The sequence below is a fragment of the Ursus arctos genome, unplaced genomic scaffold (assembly GCF_023065955.2).
Source record: "Ursus arctos isolate Adak ecotype North America unplaced genomic scaffold, UrsArc2.0 scaffold_12, whole genome shotgun sequence".
Classification (NCBI taxonomy): Eukaryota; Metazoa; Chordata; class Mammalia; order Carnivora; family Ursidae; genus Ursus; species Ursus arctos.
Genome location: NW_026622786.1, coordinates 63,326,759 through 63,350,332, shown reverse-complemented (window position 1 = coordinate 63,350,332; position 23,574 = coordinate 63,326,759). Strand labels below are relative to the sequence as shown.

Sequence of the window (23,574 nt, the reverse complement as noted above, 5' to 3'; positions counted from 1 at the left end):
TTGGTATTATTTTGTTTCAATTTTTCATCCTCCTTGAAAGAAAGGGAATAGATAAGGAGTTTATGTTTGTTATAGAAAAAAGTAGCAAATTTGGATTAGCAATTGGGTTTAAATTAAAAAAAATTTTTTTAGAAACCATTGACCCAGAAGTCCATGTACTATTAACACTTCAGTACTTCCTTACAGGCTTAACATCATATGTGAAAATTAAATTGGAAAAAAAACGTTGAATTGAATCATAGATCTAAATATAAAAGCTAAAACCATAAAACTTCTAGAAGAAAACAGGACAAAACTATTTGTTTTTTTTTTTTAAAGATTTTTATTTATTAATTTGACAGAGATAGAGACAGCCAGCGAGAGAGGGAACACAAGCAGGGGGAGCGGGAGAGGAAGAAGCAGGCTCATAGCTGAAGAGCCTGATGTGGGGCTCGATCCCATAATGCCGGGATCACGCCCCGAGCCGAAGGCAGGCGCTTAACCGCTGTGCCACCCAGGCGCCCCAGGACAAAACTATTTGTGACCTTGGAGTAGGCAAAGTCGTCTTAGGATACAAAAAGCACATGTCATGAAAGAAAAATAAATTAGAATTCATCATAATTAAAGGCTTCTCACATGCACATACACATACACAAATTGAAAAGGGTAAGTCATGGGATGGGGAAAATGTTTATTTTGTATATATGAGAAAACTTTTATAGAGAATATAAAGAACTCTTAACTCAGTAGCATGAGACAAACCCATTTTTTAAAAAGGCAAATGATTTGAGCAATTTACTGAAGAGGATTAAGCAGATGACAGATGAGCATGTGAAAAGATGCTCAGTGTTTTTAGTCATAAGGGAAATGCAAATTAAAACCACATTGAATTACCACTGCATACCTAAATACTACTACACACCCTCTAGATTGTTTGAAATTAAAAGACTGACAATACAAAGTGTTAGCAAGGGTGTGGAACAACTGAAATTCTCATATATAGATGTCGAGAATGTAAAATGATACAACTACAAGTTCAGCAGTCTGGTAGTTTCTTTCAAAGTTAGACATATACCTTCTTTACTACCTAGTCTTTCCACTCCTAGAGGAATGAAATCATCTATTCATACAAAGACTTTTATAAGAATGTTCATAATATTTTTATTCATGATACATCTCCTAAAACTGAAAACCTTTCTATTGTTGAACAGCAGGTGAATAAAGAAATTGTGGTATATTCACATAATAAACTCCTATGTGGCAATATAAAGGAATAAAGTACTGCTACATGCAACATGGACAAATCTCAAAAACATTATATGCTGAGCAAAATAAGCCAGACACAGAAGAGTAGATATTATATGATTCTATTTATGTGAAACTTTAGAAGAGATTAATCTCTAATAACAATGTAATTTTCTGGGGTTGGGGTTTCTGAGGTTGGGATTGACTAGAAGGTGGTACAGTACAACTCTTTGGGGTGATGGAAAATTTTTTTTATCTCAATTTAAGGTGGTGGATGGTAGTGGTTATACAGCTGTATCATAAGGAAGGTGGTCTTTCCTCACTTAAAAAAAAAAATCTGCATTTCCACTTTCTCTTGAAAAGTTGGAAGCTCTTTCACAGTTTGGTGTTAATCCCTTCACGGAAGCCATCAGCTGGAGTAGCAACTGCCCCTATAAAAGGACATGAATTCTCCAAGTGTTCATAATTCCCACCACTGCTCTGCTATGTCACACTCAGCCCTCTTCACTTTGTTTATGTTACTGCCTAGTTCCTGTTGGCATTTCAGGCTTGCTGCCCCTGCCTCATACACTGTTCTTCAGTCAGACTGGCCTACTCATGGCCTTTCAAAGAGATGGTATATTTTGTATTCCTGCAGCTTTCTCAGGAGGCCTTCTCTTACTTTCCTATCTGTAAAGGCCCTTTAACCCCTGCCAGTCTTAGGTTGCAAGTATAGCTCTATCACAGAGTTAGTTATGAGATCTGTAAGGACATCTGTGGATGAGGCTTCAAGTAATTGATTTGGATTGACACACAGGCAGGCCACTAGGGTTCAGGGGGAAGAGACCCCCTGCTTTGCCAAAAAATGTGGGAGAGGATTATTCTTTAGGCAAAAATGAATGTGACAGAGTAAGATTAAATGAAGAACTTGGAGAGGACCGGGTACACAGTGAGTTCTCAGTAAGAAAAGCTTGTTGGTATCACCTTCCATGTGCTTAGAATCTTTATTTAGAATGGGATATACCTTTGCTCAAAATTATTTTTCTTTACTCCCTTAAAGTTACAGAAGAATTGTCTTCTCTCCTTAACTAATTCCAGGATTCTTGTGGATGTTCCATTTGACAGGCAAGTATAAAACTTGGTCATCTGATTTTGGCTTGTTGACCACTGTTACTCTGAACATTGTTGGCTTTTGGTTATTAGCTTATTAACAAGGGTTTGATTAAGGCTGGGCTAAGGTGTTTGAGGAGAATGTTTTGTTGAGCATCTGCCACAGGTGATCTGGAGTACCCTACGGATAACCCTTGCACAATGCGGGGATTAGGGACACTGACCCCCCCCCACTGCCACCCCACACAGTCAGAAATGCATGTATAACTTTCGAGTCACCAAAAACTTAACTACTCATGGCCTGTTGTTGACTGGAAAGCCTTAGTGATAAACAATTAACACGTATTTTTTATGTTAAGTATTATTATATACTGTATTCTACAACAAAGTAACCTAGAGAAAAGAAAATGTTATTAAGAAAACCATAAAGAAGAGAAAATACAATACATTTACAATACTGTATTTATCAATACCAAAAGCTTACATTATCTGTTTATAAGGTGAATCGTCTGTCAGTACGTACATCAGTATCATCTTATATTCTACAAAACACTGTAAATGTTGTTTGTATTACAAAGACTAGATATCAAAAATGAAAAGGTAGGGGCGCCTGGGTGGCTCAGTTGGTTAAGTGTCTAACTCTTGATTTCGGCTCTGTCTGAGCTCTGTCATGATCTCAGGGTTGTGAGATCGAGTGTCAGGCTCTGCAGTCTGCAGTCTGCTTCTCTCCTTCCTCCTCTCTCTCTCTGCCCCTCCTCCTGCTTGCACACTCTCTCTAAATAAATCTTTACAAAAAAAGAAAAGAAAGAAAGAAAAGATAATGTGGGGCACCTGCCTGGCTCAGTCAGTAGAGCATGTGACTCTTGATCTCATGGTCATGAGCTTGAGCTCTACGTTGGGGGTGGAGTTTACTTAGAAAGAAAGAAAAGATAATGTGAAAAAGAAATACTTATACTTACAGAGGCGCCTGGGTATCTTAGTCGTTAAGCATCTGCCTTCAGCTGAGGTCATGATCCCAGGGTCCTGGGGTCGAGCCCTGTATCAGGCTCCTCGCTCAGTGGGAAACCTGCTTCTCCCTCTCCCACTCCCCCTGCTGGTATTCCTTCTCTCACTGTGTCCATCTCTGTCCAATAAATAAATAAAATCTTTTTTAAAAAAAAAGTTATTTACAGGGCACCTGGGTAGCTCAATCAGTTAGGCGCCTGACTCTTAATTTTGGCTCAGGTCATGATCTTGGGGTTGTGGCTCTGTCATGCTCCACCCTGAGTGAACATGTGCACACACTCTGTCTCAAAAAAAAAATGCATATATATATATATATATATGTATAGACATACATTCATGCACTGATAACGAAGAAGCAGCAGCAATATGATTGCTTTATGGTAGTATTTTATAATCAATAGAATTGCCTCATGGTAGCCTAGCCTTACCCTAATGAATGAATCGCTATGAAATTTTTATGGCATACAGTGTAACAGTCATATTTATAATACAATATTGGAAACATTGTTACATTAAAAAAATAAAACTACTTACCTGTGATGATAGGCTGATACGCAGTTTCTCCAATTCTGACAGAAAGGCATACTGTATGGTAATGTAATTCTTTGAAAGCAAAGTTATAAGCTATAAGAAAACTAACACATTATTTTATATTAAGTATCACTTACTTTATGCCAGATAAGGATAGGCTGTCCGCTTCCAAGTCTTGAGTGTGATGTTCACATCATGAATACTTAGGTGATGATGATGATGACGACACAGAAACATCTCATACATTCTTGCTGTATAATTATTAGATGTCCACATGAAGATACATAAACAACAGATATGTTTATTAACTGTAAGCACGACGATTATTTACTGTTCATTAAGTGGAAGTGGATCATCATAAAGGCCTTTATCCTCATTGTTTTCATGTGGAGTAGGCTGAGGAGGAAGCAGAGCGGTTAATCTTGCTGTCTTGGGCGTGGAAGAGGTGGAGGAGGGGGAGAAGTAGAAGGGGAGGGGCGCCTGGGTGGCACAGTGGTTAAGCGTCTGCCTTCGGCTCAGGGCGTGATCCCGACCTTATGGGATCGAGCCCCACATCAGGCTCCTCCGCTGTGAGCCTGCTTCTTTCTCTCCCACTCCCCCCTGCTTGTGTTCCCTCTCTCGCTGGCTGTCTCTATCTCTGTTGAATAAATAAATAAAATCTTTAAAAAAAAAAAAAAGAAAGAAAGAAAAATATTACTTAAAAAAAAAAAGAAGTAGAAGGGGAGGCATTTCTGTGTTTCTGGATGACAGAAATACATCATAATATCTATCTGATTTCTTTGATTTTTTCATTTCTCTAAAACTATTTCTATATAGTATCAATCCTTCTTCTACCATATGCTTTAGTTTCATAGAAGTGTCCATGTTATAAAAGAAGTCAAAAGCGGTTTTGAATAATCGGGACCCTTCTGCCAGATTATCTAATGTCAGTTTATTTTTCTGGCACTGCTTCTTCTACATTGTCTTCCTCATTGTCAGGCACTGGTTTGGAAGTGCTCATCTCCCTCAACTTGACATCTGTTAATTCCTCCGGTGTGGGGTGTATTAGCTCTTGAATTTCTCCAAGATCCGTATCTTGAAACTCTTCACCCTCCACCTTTTTTTGGCCATATCTACAATCTCTTTCATGATTTCCTTGATTGGCTTTGTTACAAATCCTGCGAAGTCACGCACAGCATCTGGACACAGTTTTCTTCAGCAGAAATTTATTGTTTCAGGCTTGATGGCTTTTATGGCTTTTGGCATCTTCAGTGGTGTAATCCTTCCAGACTTTCTCTCTGTCAGGATTCTCTTCCATAGCATTAGCATTGACAGTCCTTTCCGTAGACTACTGTGTGTAATGAGCCTTAAGGGTCCCTGTCACCCCCTGATCTAAAGCCTGAATTAGACACTGTGTTTGGAGGCAAATAGACCACTTTAGTGTCTTCAGTGTTGAATTCATGAGATTGTGGGTGGCCAGGGGGCATTATCCAATATCAAAAGAATTTTAAAAGGCAGTCCTAAACCAATATTGCACTGTATGTTAACTGAGTAGAATTTAAAGAAAAATTTAAAAATGAAAAAAAGAAAGGCAGTCCTTTACTGGCAAGATACTTCCTGACTTCAGGGACAAAGTATTGATGGAACCAATCCAGAAAAGGGATTTTTTAAAAAAGATTTTTAAAAATATTTATTTATTTATTTGACAGAGAGAGCATGCGTGCGCACAAGCAAGTGGAGTGGCAGACAGAAGGAGAGGGAGAAGCAGACTCCCCACTGAGCAGGGAGCCTAATGTGGGGCTTGATCCCAGGACCCCGGGACCATGACCTGAGCCAAAGACAGACACTTAACCAACTGATCCACCCAGGCGCCACCAGAAAAGGATTCTTGTCCAAGCCTTCTTGTTGTACAACCAGAAGACTAGCAGCCAGTGTTGATGTTTACCCTTCAAGTCTTTGGGATTAGCAGCTTTATAGATAAGGGCGGTTCTTACCATAAGGCTAACTGTATATTCACAAACCAGTAGAGTTAGCCAGCCTATCCCTTCCTGCCTTAATTCCTGATGCTTGCTTCTCTTTTACTGATAAATGTCCTTTGTGGCTTCCCCCTCCCCCCCCCCCCCCAGGATGGGGCACTCTCATCTACATTAGAAACTTGTTCAGGTAGATCTCTTTTATCCTCCAGGATTGTCTTAATAGTGTCTAGGAACTCATCTGCTGCCTCTTGATTGGCAGAAGCTGCTTCTCCTGTTACCTCAACATTTTTTAATTCAAACCTCTTTCTCAAATTATCAGACCATCCTTTGCTGGCATTGAATTTTGTAGTTTTAGGTCCTTCACCTTCTTTTTGCTTTAACTTGTCATATAATGACTTCACTTTTTGTCGAGTCATATTAAAGTCTGTAAGCATGCCTTTCTTACAGCAATCCTGTACCCACATAAAAGCTGCATTTTCAATGAGATAAAAAGGTGTTTTGCAGAAAGTGCAAGGTTTTCATGCCTGCTGGCATAGCTGCAACAACAACTTCACAAATTTCCTTTTCTTTTTTACAATCATCCTTATACTGCATTCATTTGTCTTGAGATGATGGGTACCCACAGCTGCACACCTCAGTCTGCAGTAGATATCAGGCGGTCAGCTTTTTCTTGTAATGTCATGACTTTTCACTGCTTCTTGGGAGTACTTCCAGCATCACTGGTGACACTTTATGTGTGTCACCCCCCCCCCCCGCCATGGTGTTACTCAAGGTTTACAGTATTTCACTAAACACAATGAAGAATATGGGAGAACTGTAAGAGATTACTTTTTACTTTGCAATTTACTGGAAAGATGAACTGCTTATATGGAGTGATTAGTTTTGCATGGCATTTTAAGTGAATACTCACAACGCTTGAGCTCACCCCTGTATTGACAGGAGGTGGCTGTGAGATAATTACAGTTATATAGTATGTACTGCAGTTGATTTTATGCTGTTATCATTTAATACTGCATCTTTATGTTTACATTTCTTTTGACTGAATGGTGCCATGTACGGTGTTTGTATAAGTTTCAATAAATTTTAACCTTTTGCAGTAGACTTGTGTATGTTTCATGGTTATAAATAGTAAAAGAAACTACAACCTAGTATCTACATATATTTTATGTATTTATAAATACCTATTACTTAATTTTTTTTGGTGTTTCTAGACTATGCAGTTTGTCTGGGTTTTTCCAAATTGTCGCAAATCTCCAAAAAATTTTCCAGTCTGTTTTTTGAAAAAAATCTGTGTATAAGTGGACCGGCACAGTTCAAACCTGTGTCGTTCAGGGTCAGCTGTGCTCGCAAATGTCTCCCAAAGTGTGATTCCAGTTCAGGGTAGTGAGTGGTAAGAACATGGGCTCCAGAGAGTCAAACATACTCGGATTCAATTTCTATCCCTTCCATTATCTTTGTGCGTAAGTTTCCTCATTTATAAAATGGTGACTCTTCTGAGGATTAGGCATGATAATGTTTGTAAAGTTCTTATGGCAGTGCCTAGCTTAAGTAGAGTCTGTTCTAAACATTGGTCATTCTTATTATTTTATTGGTAATAATTAAGAAAATCATCTTCCTAGACTCCAGAGGGGCTCCTCTTGAGGCCTTTATAGTCTTCCAGATTGATGAGCTCAAAAAATGTTTATAATAGTTGCTGCTAACGGCAGGAAAATTAAGCAAACGCTAACATGAACAAAGCCTGTGATACATTGGCGCCGAGTTGTGGGCTAAGCCATTCTCAAATCTAATTGAGATGTGTACTTAAAATGGGAATTGACTTTTATTTTTTTAAAGATTTTATTTATTTATTTATTTGACAGAGATAAAGACAGCCAGCGAGAGAGGGAACACAGGCAGGGGGAGTGGGAGAGGAAGAAGCAGGCTCCTACCGGAGGAGCCTGATGTGGGGCTCATCCTAGAATGCTGGGATCACACCCTGAGCCCAAAGGCAGACGCTTAACGACTGAGCCACCCAGGTGCCTGGGGAATTGACTTTTAAAATTACAATAGGAAAGGTGGTCTTCCTCATTAAAAAATAAAATCTGTTTCTACCTTCTCTTGAAAAATTAGAAGATCTTTCTCAACTCGGTCTTCATTCCTACAGTTGCAATCAATAGGAGCTGACCACCAGCTGCCCCCCATAAAAGGGCACGTGTACTCTCTAGCTAAGTGATTTGTTTGCTGTGGCATTTTAGTATTGTTTACAATTCAGATTACAAATCACTACCTCTAGGGGAACTTCTTTCCTTTTTTCAGACCCATCATAGTAGAAACTGCTTAAAATAGTCTTTCTTAGATCTGCTTATCTTTGAATTCTATGCATTTCCTTAACATCTGCCTGCTCTCTTCTGATCTTCTCTTCTTTTTGTCAGATGCTCTTGATTTTCATAGCTGAGGCTTTAGAAATCTAAGATACAGGATTTGTTGGGGAGGCCAAGTGATTTCCTCTCTCCTTCTGTACAGTTTAAAACTTTATTGTGAGAAAAATACTGCTTTTCAGGTTTGATGCTGCCAAGTTTGTCATGAGATGGCTCTGTAAACATGAGAACCCCAAGATGCAGACAATGGCAGTGAGCATCACCTCTATTCTAGCCCTGCAGGTATGTGATCGCTAAAGGCAAGATTTCTCTCTCCGGTCTTGACAGAGCTCTCATAGACCCTGGGTATTTCACTTTCGACTTTTTGTTTGCTTATAGCTCTCACCTGAGCAAACTGCACAGCTTAAGGAAGAACTCCTCATGGCAGTTAAGGTAGGTGGGTTGTGACTTTCATGACCTTTCTTTTTTCCAATTAAAAATTCATGACCATAGAATTTAAAGAGTCAAATTCTCAAAGGCTTATAAAATGAAGACTCTGTAAGACCTGCTCCCCAGAAGAAACTACTTCTTAGAGCTACTTCTTCTGGTCTCTACCTCCACATCTCTAAATAAAGTGCTTTTAACTTGATTTATCAGTTTTAGATGTCTTCTAGTGATTCCGCTGCTGTGGTAAATAAGAACTTAGCTCTCCCACATGTATCTTTACAAATTACCTCCCTTCCCAACATATTTATGTCATAATTTTTTAATTCAAATTCAATTTAGTTAATATCTACTGTATTATTAGTTTCAGAGGTAGAACTCAGTGTTTCATCAGTTGTATACAACACCCAGTGCTCATTACTTCAATATATCATAATTTTTCATCAGTATACATTATGATTATGCTAGCATTGCTCACTAAAGAAACATACATCGTTGTTTTATTTTGTACTTATTTTGAGATGAGGCTTGAGATACTTTCCCCCACCTGCCCCCAGTCGTTTATGTTTCCTGTGAACTATTTATTCATGGCTTTGATACGTTTTCCTTTGAGTTGCTACCTTTCTTCTGATTTGTAAGATTTCTTTATATATTAAGGAATTGGCCTTTGTGATATGAGGTGCATGTATTTTCCCCACTTGGCTGTTTGACTGTTTTTACTTTATTTGTGGCATATTTTGCCCTGCAGTAACTTTAAAATGTTTATAGGGTTGAATTTATTATTTTATTTCTCTATGGCACATTTTGAAAGTATTTCTAAAAATTTCTCATGATTTTTAACATGTAAATACTTGATTTACTTGGAGGGCTTTTTTTGTTTGTGTTTTGTTTGTGTTTTGTTTTGTTTAAGATGTAAGGATCTGTTTTTCTACTCAGTGTCTGCCTCTGTACCTTTTCTTGAGCAAATTATCTTTTCTCCGCTGTTATGCATTGCTGCCTCTGTCATATATTAAATCCCCATATCTGTTCACATCTATTTCTGGACTTGTGCTGTGTTAATTTGTAGGTCTGTTTATAGGCTGATATCACACTTTTTATATAGTGACTTTATAAATTCCTTAATAGTCAAGATCTTTCCTTGGGTTTCTTTTAGTTATCTTTATCTTTTGTTTTTTTAATGTGAACACCAGAATTGGGTTGTCTAGTTTTTGTGGTTTTTTTTTTTTAGATTTTATTTATTTACTTATTTTAGAGAGAGAAAGATCGTGTGCACACTTGTGAGCAGGGGGAGTGGCAGAGGGAGAGGAGTGAGGGAATTTCAAGGAGATTCCCCTGCTGAGCATGGAACCCGACGTGAGGCTCAATCTCACAACCCTGAGATCATGACCCAAGCCGAAACCAAGAGTTAGATGCCTAATCAGCTGAGCTACCCAGGTTCCCCTTTGCTTGTCTAGTTCCCAAAAAAGCTTTGTTTTCTTTGGGTTTTGTTAAATGTATAGATTGAATTAGAAGAATTGACATCTCTGATGCTGATTTTTCCTTCTGAGAACACTATATGTTGTTCCATTTATACAGTCTTTTGTGTCCCCCAGAAGTAGGTGGTGGTTTCTTCATGTTGATATTCTGTATTTCTTAAATTTATTCTTAAGGTCTTTACCTTTTGTATTGCTGTTACACGTGAAATCTTATGAGTGTTTAGTATCTAGTCAGATTTTGGGGGGGATAAAAATCAAGAGTGATTTACACATGTTAAGTTCTGAGATGCTTGAGATGTCACAGAGGCAGTTTGATATAGGGTACGGCTTAGAGGATTGGGTAGACAGGGCTAGAGAATAATTTGGGTCATAAGTTCTGCTCTAGGATGCAAGTGCCTGCCTAAAGAGTGTGGAATACATAGAGAGAAAAGAAAAGGACTGAAACGAGTACGTTGGAAGAGGAGGAGGAGCCAGGAAAGGAGAGAAGAGGAGTGTCCAAAATGAGTTAGTAGAAAATCAGGAAAGAGTGATGTCTTAGAATCCAAGAGAATTATTTCAAGAAAAATTGAGCAGTTATGTCAGATGCTGTTGAGTGGTTGAGTGAGATGAGGACAGAGTTGCCAGTTGGATTTGGCAAGAACAGTCATTAGTCGTCTTGCTTACATTATGTCAGTGGAGTAGTGGAGCAAAACCTGTTCGGACTACAGTGATGAGCAAATGCAGCTGAGAAATGGAGGCAACTTTTCAATATATTTTAATGAGAAAGAACGAAAAAGGAAGATACTATATAGGCCAGTGGTTGTTTTTTTCCAAGATCAGTTACATTAAGATGTATTTTATGCCTGCGAAAATAATTCTGACAAAAAGGGGGAAGTTGATGACAAAGGCAAGACAGAGGGAAATAATTTGGTGACAATCTTTGTGTATTGGAATTGTACAGCAGGAGTAAAGACGTTGGCTTTAGAGCAGAAGGGAAAGGGGAATACATCGAAAGTACAGGTAGGCTGGGAGATTTTGTTAGGAAGAACAGCGATAGTTCTCTGAAAAACTAGATGAAGTGATCAAGTCAGAGTAGTAAAAAGATGGTGATTAAAGTGGGAGGAGAGAGAATGACAAAAGAAGAGTAGTCTTGGGAGCAAACTCATTGAGAAATACAGTAGAATTCCCAGGTAGAGTTGAATGCCCTTTTAAAGTGTTTTGGCAAATACTGAAAGTGAGACTCAGTCTTTTTCAGTATTCAGGTGTTTGGGCCTGGCATCAAGTGGGGTTTTTAAGGCAGCAGTTTTGTCAAGATGATGTGACGGAATTGCTGGGGATGGTAATAGGAATAGACAAAGATACAGAAATAGAGCGAGATAGCAAGTACTGAAGTAACACGGAGGGAAGAGTAGCACTGTAGTTTTCAGAGAAACAGTTTTAGGTAATGTTACCAAAAATTCAGGCTTTAGGGCAAAACAGGCCATGTTCAGCCACTAGTCATAAGACCTTTAGATAGTTTATCTTCTCTGTGCCTCAGATTCTTCATCTGAAAACTGGCATCATCTGAAAAACAGGCATCTGTCATAGGTGTATATTTTGCCGTTGTTTTGAGCGTCATTAAAGTAAAATATATAAAGCCTCTAACCATGGGACTGTCCACAGTCGTTACTGTTTTCAGGGTCAGCCTCGCTTCTCCTGCTCGCTCCCTTGCCTTGTTGCCACTCACCCCCTTGGTCGTCTAGATGGTTGCTACCAGTATCGTGTGCCACTCTTACACTTCCCTTGGCTCTCACAGCTTTATTTTTGTGATAAACTCTTTCGATACATTCTTTCCTGATTGGGTAAAATTTTTGAAGTGGTCTCATTCCTCTTGAAAATAGACATACTCTGATTTATTTAGTGCTGTTATATTTCCTGTACTTTTTCATTAGGTGACTGAGTGAAAACACCTGTCTTTTCCCTCTCATAACAGTCTAATATGCTTGAAAGAAGGCATGAATACTGGCTTAACTTGTGTCTAGAAATATTCTGATCTGAAATGGTATTTTGGAATCTCTATTCAAGTGAACCCATGATTTCTTTAAGCTATTAGGACATACAGTTGTAGTACTAGTGTTACCCCCCAGCCATCCTGATCGGTCCAATGACCTAGAACAGCATACTTTTTCTCTTGCCTGGCATTCCTTCTGCCCCCCCCCCCCATGTCTCCATTTCTTGCTTAACACATTTAACCCTTTCTCTCTTCTGGTCTCATTTGTCTCAGTTTACATTTTACCTTTGCAAGGAGGCTTCCCTTTCCTACCTTTTCTAAAATAAATTGTTAGGCTTTTATGTGTTTCCTTCAGAACATTTACCAAAAACTTAAAATTCTTTTATTTAGTTGAGAAAAACCAACTATTTTTTTTTTTATCTGTCTCACTTACCTGTATAAATGCTTGATTTCCAGGAGATGTTTACTAAACATTCTCAATAAATGAATAATGGAGTAGCTAATATGTACTTGATTATGAGTCTTATTGACAAGGACCAAGAACTAGATTAAGTGCTCATTAAACTTTAACTTATTTTCCCCTTTAATCCTCATAAAAACCTTAGGAGTTAGGTGTAACTCATTATATAGAGAGAAAAGGATCACAAAGCTATTAAGTGGTATAACGACTATTGCTTTTCTTACGTTGAAATCCCTCAGTCACTGGGGCATCTAACTTTTTGTCTCTTTGATTTTTAGGAACTTCTAGCAATAGTAAAACAAAAGACTACTGAGAATTTAGATGATGTCACCCTCTTGTTTACTTTGAAAGCACTTTGGAATCTTACAGATGAGTCTCCAGCTGCCTGCAGTCACTTTATGGAAAATCAAGGATTGGCAATCTTCATCCAAGTCTTGGAGGTGGGAAGACAGGATTGAGTTTGTATGTAAAGTTCTTTTCTTCATGATAAAGTAACCTGTATATTCTTTTAACAGACTTTTTCAGAGTCAGCAATACAAAGCAAAGTACTCGGTCTTTGGGTAAGGTGATTTGTTTTCAGTTAATTCTAATTACTAAAATAAAAGAATAAATAAAACTAACTCTTAAGTAGTACCTACTATATGCTAGGCACTTTTATAAGGAATTTCTGTGTATTAACTCATTTAATCTTCACATGGTTCCCTATAAAGTATTACCATATCAGTCATCTGTTGCCGTGAACAAACTATAGCTAAAACAATAGCCATTTTATTTACTTTTGAGTCTGTGGGTCAACAGTGTGAAGCCAGCTGTACAGTTCTTCTGGTCTCATGTGGAGTTACTCATGTTGCTGCTGACACCTGGTGGCTCAGCTAGTGCTAGATGCTCTAAGATGGCCTGACTCTTGCTGTGACAGTTGGTGCAGGTTGTTACCTGGGCCTCGTATCTCCATGGGCTTCTTTATTTGGCAGTTTCAGGGCAGCAATAGAAGGCAAGTCCCACTGTACAAGTGCTTCTTAAACCTCCGCTTATGTTACATTTTCTAATGTTTCATTGGGTAAAGCACATTAGGTGGTCTGGGGTGTTTCCCAGTAATCACTTCAACTCTCCATTAGCAACTGGATATCCTACAATTCAGTTCAGTTCGGTTCTTACACTGACTACCTGGAGTAATCATCAGATCCCACAGGTTAAAGGGCTCAGTCCCATGAGACTGTCCCCACTTTAGTTGCCAGTCATTAAGTCTTGGGCCACCCGTCCTTCTGACTGACTGGCTATAAAGTCAGGGTTTCCACAACCCCCTGCTCAGGTTGATAATTTGCTAGAATGGCTCACAGAACTCTGTTGCTTTTATCAGTTTATTTGCTTTACTTGCTATTATTGGTTTATTATAAAGGATACAACTCAGAAACAGTGAAATGGAAGAAACATATAGGCCAGGAAGGATGGGTACATACAGAGCTTCCATACTCTCTCTGAGCACACCACCCTCCTAGCACCTTGATGTATTCACCAACTCAGAAGTTCTCCAAACCGTCATTTAGGATTTTTTATGGAGGTTTCATCACATAGGCACAATTGATTATTGATTCAGTGTTCAGCTCCTCTCCCATCCCCCAGAGGTTACGGTATGGGGCCTAAAGTCCCAGGCTTTTAATTAAGGTTTGGTTTATTTTTTGCAACTAGTCCTCATCCTGAAGCTATTAAGGTGCCTGCCAAGAGTTGCCTCATTAGAACAAAGATGCTCCTATTATTCCTATCACTTGGGAAACTGGGATATTCCAAGGGACGTAAGAAATCCAAGGGATTTCAAGAATTGGAGACAAAGACCGAATGTATGTGTCTTATTAAATACCCATGGTTAAGCCCAGATTAAAGGAGGTGACCACCCCTTGATGGGAAGAACAGGGAAGTCACATGGCAAAGTCAAACAGGGATAGGAAAAATTGTGTTGTTCTGTACCCTACCACACATTGTTAGTTACATTTTATAGACACAGAATCTGAGGCAGAAGTGCCATTTACTCTATGTTACCTAGGTGGTAGGAGGCAGAATCAGAATTCAGACTCAGGCAGTCTGGCCCCAGACCCTCTGATAGTAACCACTTTATTATACTTCCTTTTTATCAAGGCAATCCATTTTTTAGAAATTTCTTTGGGGTACCTGGGTGGTGTAGTCAGTGAAGTGTCCAACTCTTCAGTTCGGGTCATGATCTCAGGGTCGTGAGATCGAGCCCAGTGTTCGGCTTCACGCTCGGTGTGGAGTCTGCTTAAAGTTTCTCTCTCCCTCTCCCCCTCCCCACCTCCACCCACTAAAATTAATAAATCTAAAAAAAAAAAAGAAAAGAAATTTGATTATACTGTTATACTGCCTCTCAATCAGTATATCCATAATTGAAAAATTTCTTTGTTTCCAAATGATAAAGGTGAAGATTCTTAAAAAGTAATGAAGACATACTTTAAGTCCCCTCAGTTTGCTATGCATGAAATGTATCAGGCTGATGGTCTTGTAACACTGGGGAGATGGTGGTAGACAGGTATACAAATAGCTTTCTAATTTAAGATTGACTGTGGTAAGTGCTAGAAAAGAAGCAAAAAGTCTCATGGGAGCTTTTGATTCTAGATCGTGTATACTCCTTGAAAGCAAGGGCTGTCTTTTCCTTTGTATCCCTAGCATGTATAGGACTTAGAACAAAGTAGAGAGGATTAAATGATTAATATTGAAATCTGGAAGGCACAGTAAAGTAGAAAGGAGGGACAAACAAAGCAGGAGTGAACCTGACAAGTTCACTAACTGTGATAAGTCTTGCTGAGTGACTTATTTATTTGTACAACTATGTTAAAGATTAAATGAGTGGCTCCTGGGTAGCACAGTCGGTCGAGCGTCTTGCTCTTGATTTCGGCTTAGGTTGTGATCTCAGGGTCCTGGGATTGAGCTCAGCGTGAAGTCTGCTTAAGACTCCTTCCCTCCCCTTGCCCCTCCCCACTGTGCATGCTCACACTCTCTCTCAAATAAAGCTTTAAGAAAAGATTAAATGAGGTAAGGCAGATGAGAAGACATTTTTGTCTAGTACAGTGCCTGGCACTTAGTAAGTGCTTACTCAGTGATTTGTCATTACTGATCATCCTTATCATCAAGGGGTGGGATTGTGGGATATTAGGCTAAATTGAGAGGGAGGAGGATGGGTCTAAGTGCTCTGACTGTATCTGAGCAAAGCAGCAGGAGAGGGAGAGGAGCCACTGTCTGATTCTGTCTTCTTATCCCTGATATTTTCTGCTCCATCTGACCTATAGAACAACATAGCTGAAGTTAGAGAACTCTCTTCCCAGCTGGTGACTGAAGATGTGGTGAAACATATTAGCAGCTTGCTCCATAGCAAAGAAATGGAAGTCAGCTATTTCGCTGCGGGCATCATAGCCCACCTGACATCTGACAAACAGCCCTGGATGTCCCATGACCTTCAGAGGACTGCTCTTCTCCAGGATCTGGTACAAGGACCAGTCCTCTTTACAAGCTCTGGAATAATCTCTTCTTGCAAGATACTGATTTTTCTAGATAATAAGAATTTTAGAAATATGTGTTCATTGTAGAAAATGGGAACTATAACAGAAAAGTCTAAAGAAAATATTCTAAATCACTCATACCCTACCATCCGATACCAACCTTGGTAACGCTTTGTTACATTCCTTCTGATATTTTTCTTTTATAAAAGTTACACATGCAAATAGTTGTATATGGCTTTACCAGTTCTCTTTCCCACTTTCAGCTCCTTTTTAAGCTTTTTTTTTTTTTTTTTTTTTTTTTTTTTGGTATTTACCTCCATACCTCTAAATAACATCTGTTGCTACTTCTTGATTTTGCAGTAATAGGCATTATCTGTTCATTCATTTTCCCACTCTGGAAAATGAAGATTCTTTTTCTCATTGTCCCTATGCACATGCTTTCCTACACTCCGAGTATAAATCTTCTTTCAGTATATTCAATTCAGTATATCCATTTCAGCTTCTCAGAGACTTCTTTCCTAGAACCTTCTGTTTTCTTCCATCTGGTCTGCTTATTTGCGTATCTGCCATACTGCTGTCATCTTGGGATATTCCTTTACTAGCATCCTGGGGATTCTCTTTGCCTCTCTGGTGTTGGAATCCTTATTTTCTGGATTGCATTCCTTCTGTTTTTTTATGAACTCCCTTATTCTGTTGGATCATACCTAGTAGTTTCCTAAGAAGAAATGCATGAAATAGAAAACTTCAGACCTTCTCTGTTTGAAAAGGCCATTTTACCTTCACATTTAATTGGTCACATGGCTGGGTATAGAATTTTAGTTTTGGAATATTTTCCCTTCAGAATTTTTAAGCTGTTGTTTTTTTGTCTTATTTCTCGGTATCACTGTTAAGAAGCCACATGCCATTTTCCCTTGGGACCTTTAAGATCTTTGTACTCAGTGTTTGGAAATCTCAGCAGTGTGCTTTGATGTAGGTTTATTTTCTTCTATTATGTTGGCTACTTATTGCTCTGGAAGCTTGTTTCCTTTAGTTCTGGGAAATTTCTTTCCTACCCTTCCTCTTCTTCTGTTTTTTTCTGAGATGTCAGCCTTCGCGGACTCATTTTTTTCTTACCAATTTCACTTTTTGTCCTTTTTTAAAAAAATCTTTTTAAATTTCCACTCCTATTGGATTTTGCATTTATATTTTTATTTTAGATATTTCATTATATAATTACATTTTAATATAATTTTAACATATTTATTATGTATACTTACATATTTATATTATATTTTTATATTTCTGTTTTTAATTTCCAAGAACTCTTTTTTGTTCTCCGTGCTTCTTTTTTTATACAATATCGTACTCTTTTTCCCTGGTTGCTGTATCTACTATCTCTTTAAAAGTATTAATGATTAGTTTGGGTTTTGTTTTATTTTTTAAGTTTTTCTCTTCCTTCAGGGTCTCTGTTTCCTACAAGTTGCTCTTTCCCCCTATTTTGTTCCTTTATGTTACAGATTTTCTTAAAGTATTTGGTGATCCTCAGCTGTCCAGTCATATCTAAGAGTGGGGCTGTTTGGAAACTGCATGCTGATGGGTAGAGCTTGTCAACTGTGGGTTTCACTTGGAGTGATCTGGATTAGTCATTGTCATTGTTATTAGATCCTTTGTCCTGAGCTGGTTGGAATTTACCTAAGGAAGAAACTTTGCTTCTCCTGGCTGAAAATTACAAGCTTGGTTCCAGCAGTCTGAAAGTCCGCTAGAGGATGAGAGTTGAGGACAGGGGACTCTGAGCATTTATCATTTAGATTTTCACTTCATGGCCTGTTTTATCACGGTATGCCCACTCTCAGTTGTTCACAAGGTTGGCCGGTCCAGAAATTGTTGTAAGGGGTGGGAGAGAAGATCTGGGAGTCTTGATTCTTTAGTACTTTCAACCAGTCCTCCTGTTTTCAATCCTACCTCATCTCACTTCCTGAAGTACCTGGTGTGCCGAATTTTTAAGTCTCTTGGGGGTTCTGTTCAAATTGGTTCATTTTTTAACATTCCCCAGTGCTAGAGCTATTAAATCATTTACCATTTTCCTTCTGCTTTGTTCTTGTATGTTTGCCTTTTTTTATCTTAAACCATTTGTACTATTCTGTTCATGGGATTTAGGAAAGGAATGGATGCATGCTCAATCTGCATCTTTAAACAGAAGCCCCCTTTTATTGCACTGTTTTCCGCAGGTCTTTGTTCATGTTTTACATATATAATGGTTATCTAATTGATATTCTGGCAGGTAGGGATAACTTAATTTGGGTGATCATTCCCATATTTTGAAATTTTGTTTTTTCATATATGTGCAATTATAAATGACATGAAAAAGCCTATTCTGACCTTTTAAAAATTATGGAATACAATACTAGAATCTTGGTTTCTCTTTTTGTATAGTATGCAACCATCCAGAATTGGCCAAGTTCAAGTTGTAAGATGACAGCATTGGTGACTTACAGGTAATCTCGTGATGGTGTAGTACTTCTCTTAAAGCTTGTCCTCATTGTACTATGGAGAGGCCATGGTATAGTGATAAAATATTATAGTCAAATAACCTTATGTTCAAATCTTATTTCTGTGATTTTGGGAAAATCACTTTTAGAAGGTCTCTGAGACTCAGTTTTCCTCATCTGTAAAATGAGGCTTTCTGATAGTGTGCAAGATCGAGGATTAAATGAGATATTGAATGTAAAGAGTGTCTGACAGAAATGCAGTTTCTTAAACATTAGCTTCTGATATGTGCTCAGCAATGTATCTTTCTCAGTGAGGAAATGACCCTGTGTGGAAAAAGTTGAAGATAATTCTTATATCCCTGACGCTAGCCTGAGTTCTGAATGAACGTCTTTGTGCCTTTTTAGATCCTTCAAGGCATTTTTCCCACTCCTTGGCAACTTCTCCCAACCAGCAGTTCAGCTCTGGGCCTTATGGGCAATGTATCATGTCTGCAGTAAAAACCGTATGTATTCAAAATAATAGTTTTCCAGCTGTTTTTCTATATAAAGACTAAGTTCAAGATGGAATTTTGGAAATGTGTTCACCTGTGTACTGAATTTAACTGTTATTTATTTTTAAGATTTTATTTATTTTGGAAGGTGTGAGGGGGGAGGGGCAGAAGGAGGAGGGACTCTCAAGCAGACTCCCCATTGAGCATGGAGCCTGACACAGGACTCAATATCATGACCCTGAGATCATGACCTGAGCTGAAATCAAGAATTAGATGCTTCACCAACTGAACCACCCAGGTGCCCCCTGAATTTAACTCTTTTAAAAAAGAAATTGGAAAATGTTTTTGTTTAAAAAAAAAAAATGCTACAGAATTGGGGGAATGGGATAACTGGGTGATGGGCATTAAGGAGGGCACTTGAAGTAATGAGCACTGGGTGTTGTATGCAACTGATGAATCACTGAATTCTACCTCTGAAACTAATAATATGTATATGTTAATTAAATTGAATTTAAGTAAAAAATTTAAATAAAATAAAATTTTAAATGCTATAGAATTATATATTTGGGAGTAGATGTCAAGTTGTATAGAAACTGAAAGGTGGCTTCCACTCCTATTCCCCACAGGCAAGTACTGTTATAGTTATCAAATTATTAACTGTCCTTCCAAAAATACTTTTCTGTACATATACTGTAGTTAATAAATACTGTATGTAAATATGAATGGTTTTTTTAAAAGATTTTTATTTATTTATTTGAGAGAGACTGAGCATGAGCAGAGGGGAGAGGGGCAGAGGCAGAGGGAGAAGCAGACTCCCCGCTGAGCAGGGAGCCCAATGTGGGATCACGACCTGAGCAGAAGGCAGACACTTAACTGAGCCACCCAGGCGCCCAATATGAATGTTTTTAAATGAAATGGGCTCATTCTATGCATGCTGTCCTATAGTGTCCTCTTTTCACTCAGCAGTTAATCACGAGTAATACTTTTCCTGTAGTAATACATACATCCGCGTCTTTGTAATGGTCTGTGAGAGGCTGGGGCATCAGGAGACAGGAGCTGTTTCCCAGCCAGATGAAATGTTTTTCTATGTTTGGCTGTTTTGAGCATTGGGGGCTTACATTCTTTCGTCAGGGTTATTGTAAAAAATTTTTGCTTTTATTATAAAAGAAATATAGGCTATATTTTTGTACTAAAAAACGCAAGAGATAACATTTAGCATTAAAGGATTAGTTACCAAAAAAAGTATAAAATTCTAAAAATAACTTTAACAAATATGAGACCTATATGCAGAAAATTGAGAAATAATTGAAAAACCTGAAGTGATTATAAGACATACTATATTCCTAGGTGGAAAGACTTGAGACAGATGTCAGATCTTTTCAATTTATGAATATACTACAATTCAAGTGAATGAGTGCGATATGAGGGATCTGAAAATTATTCTAAAGTTAACCTGGCAGAATACACAGGAAAGAACGTTAGGAGCTTGCCTTAATAGTTCTCTTTAAATTGTAAAAAAGTATTCTGAGGGGGTGCCTGGGTGGATCACTTGATTAAGTGTCTGCCTTCTGCTCAGGTCATGATCCCAGGGTCCTGGGACCCAGCCCCATATCTGACTCCCTGCTCAGTAGGGAGTCTGCTTCTCCCTCTGCCCCCTGCCCCTGCTCAGTTGCTCTCTCTCTCTCTCTCTCTCTCTTGCACTCTCAAATAAATAATAAAAAAATTTTTTTAAAGATTTTATTTATTTATTTGACAGAGAGAGAGACAGCCAGCGAGAGAGGGAACACAAGCAGGGGGTGTGGGAGAGGAAGAAGCAGGCTCCTAGCGGAGGAGCATGATGTGGGGCTCGATCCCAGAACGCTGGGATCATGACATGAGCCGAAGGCAGATGCTTAACGACTGCGCCACCCAGGCACCCCCAAATAAATAAAATCTTAAAAAAAAAAAGAAAAGAAAAGTATTGTGAATGGTGCTGGCATATGAACAGATACAGGCAAATCTGCCAGTCATACTGGCCCTGAACCAGACTTTAGTATATGGCAATTAAGTATAAGAACTAGAATTTAGTTGAGTACTCTCTGTGCCAGGCAGTGTTGCAAGGTCTTTATAAGTTAACTCATTTAGTCTTCACAACAACTAGAAGAGGGTGGCATCATTATTATTATTATCCATCTGTTACAGATGAGAAAACAAGGCACAGAGAACTTAAGTAACTTGCCCAAAGTTAAAATAGGTAGCAACTAGCATTACTCCAGATCACCACTACTAATTAAACTGCTTAGTATTTCTTCACTATATGGATCCAGTCTGCTTTAGATGGACATTGTTTCTAGTCTTTTCTATTATAAGCACTAGTTTAGTGAATATTAACATATTCATATACAATGAGTAGACATACACACTATCTCTTTCTGTTTATCAAGTGAAGATGCACATTTGGGTAATTAAGAGGACAGATGCTAGAACAAGACTACCTGTGTTCTGTTCCCAGTTTCTACCATTTACTAACTGGGAACTGGAGCAAGTTACTTGACCTTACTGCCCCAGTTTCCTTATTTATAAAATGGGGATTAAAAATACCTACTTCATAGGGCTGTTACGAGAATTAAGTGGGTGAATATTTGTTAAGCATTTAAAGCACTGCTTGGCTCATAGCATTAGTTCACACATAGTACATAGCATTTGTTGAAGAAAATAACGTCATTTTGCAAGTGTGTACGTTCATCTGCAGAATACATAGACTTGCTGAGTCAAAGTGTTAGGAACATTTATAATTTTTTTTTTTTAAAGATTTTATTTGTTTATTCGACAGAGATAGAGACAGCCAGCGAGAGAGGGAACACAAGCAGGGGGAGTGGGAGAGGAAGAAGCAGGCTCATAGCAGAGGAGCCTGATGTGGGGCTCGATCCCATAACGCCAGGATCACGCCCTGAGCCAAAGGCAGACGCTTAACCGCTGTGCCACCCAGGCGCCCCAAGGAACATTTATAATTTTGATACGTATTGCTAAACTGTTTCCCAGAAAATTGATTACCAGTTTTCATTCCTGTCAGCAATATGTGAGAGCTTGCCAGTCGCCTTACATTCTTACAACAACGTTTATCTTTGCCAGTCTAAGGTGAAAATGATAGTCTCACTTGACCTTTAAGTGCTGTTAACCTTGGTCTTTCTGATTTGAAGGAAGTCTTGCAAATATTTTTTCCCCAGTTTATCGTCTTTTTTTTTTTTTTAAAGATTTTATATATTTATTTATTTGACAGAGAGAGACAGCCAGCGAGAGAGGGAACACAAGCAGGGGGAGTGGGAGAGGAAGAAGCAGGCTCCCAGCGGAGGAGCCTGATGTGGGGCTCGATCCCAGAACACCGGGATCATGCCCTGAGCCGAAGGCAGATGCTTAATGACTGAGCCACCCAGGTGCCCCCCAGTTTATCATCTTGACTTTGTTCATTGTGTTTAGTCAGCCTTTTTTTATATGGCCTCTGAATTTCAGGTCACAGTTAACCTTTTCAAAATTGAGAATTCTCAGCTATTTAAAAATGTTACTCTTCCCCTATACTTTCCTTATGGAATGTCTATCACAAGTATCTTGTACCTTCTCTCACTTTATCCTGCACATCCTGTAGACTTAAAAAATAATAATCCAGGGGCGCCTGGATGGCTCAATTGGTTGAACGTCCGACTCTTGATTTCCGCTCAGGTTGTGATCTCCGGGTTGTGGGATTGAGCCCCATATGGGGCTCCGTACTGGGCATGGGGCCTGCTTGTCCCTCTCCCACCCCCACTTACTCTCTCTTTCTCTCAAAAATAAATAAATAAAATCTTTCAAAAAAATGTGTAAGAAAACAATTTCCATGTCTTTGTTTTTTTGTGCCACATTCTTGGTAATTGCAGTGTTTTTAGATCATTGTCTCTCTCTGTGTCTAATTGGCTTTTGGACTGATTAAGAGAGTCCTTTTAGACTGCATTGTAGCCATGTTCCTTCAGCAGTTTTGTATTTGCTTCTGTCAGGTGCTCTAGAGGTTTCTCTGGGATTGAACTAATTTTTATGTTAACTTCTCAGCTCAAGGGTTCCCAGAACATTTAGGGGTAGTATAAATTCAAATCCTGTACCAACTCAGTATTGTGGTTATGGATTCTTGGGAAAGACTTGTCCAACCCACTCCTGTATACCCACCTAGAGCCCAGAACAATCATAAAGATGTTTCACTGTCTTATCCCTTCTCCTGTATAGTCCTTTGAGGGACCAGCTTTTTGCACTGATACATATTTCATTATATACATATGGCTTCTAACTTCGTAAGTTAAAACCTAAATTCTTGAATTACTGGCCTTTTCTGCCCCAGAATAACTCTAGGTAGTTACATGAGCTTAGGTGCTCTCTGCTCTTTCTATCTGGCTCCTGGACAAATCCTTTACTTTGTATACATGAGTATGCATTTATAATTTTCTGTTCTATTTTATCCAGCATCTGGTGTTCTCAGGTTATCTAGCTCAACATAATGCCTGAACTTGAAATGTTTATTATATATGTGATAAATGAAGTTCTTATTCTTTTAGCTAGGATTAGAGATTTTGAAGCCTGGAGTTGTCTGGAAGTAAACATACTAAACATTTATCGCACTACA

General features: G+C 38.6%; 1 protein-coding gene across 1 annotated transcript in view; it reads left to right on the top strand.

The window, feature by feature from the left end:
- ZYG11A (zyg-11 family member A, cell cycle regulator) overlaps positions 1-23,574 on the top strand; it is a 75,301-nt gene that overhangs the window by 46,154 nt on the left and 5,573 nt on the right. Inside the window, exons 6-13 of the mRNA XM_026498075.4 lie at positions 2,264-2,328; positions 8,344-8,443; positions 8,540-8,593; positions 12,767-12,928; positions 13,004-13,048; positions 15,782-15,976; positions 18,404-18,465; positions 18,865-18,962. Coding sequence (XP_026353860.2) covers positions 2,264-2,328; positions 8,344-8,443; positions 8,540-8,593; positions 12,767-12,928; positions 13,004-13,048; positions 15,782-15,976; positions 18,404-18,465; positions 18,865-18,962 — 781 coding nt within the window. The remainder of the gene's footprint in view (positions 1-2,263; positions 2,329-8,343; positions 8,444-8,539; positions 8,594-12,766; positions 12,929-13,003; positions 13,049-15,781; positions 15,977-18,403; positions 18,466-18,864; positions 18,963-23,574) is intronic.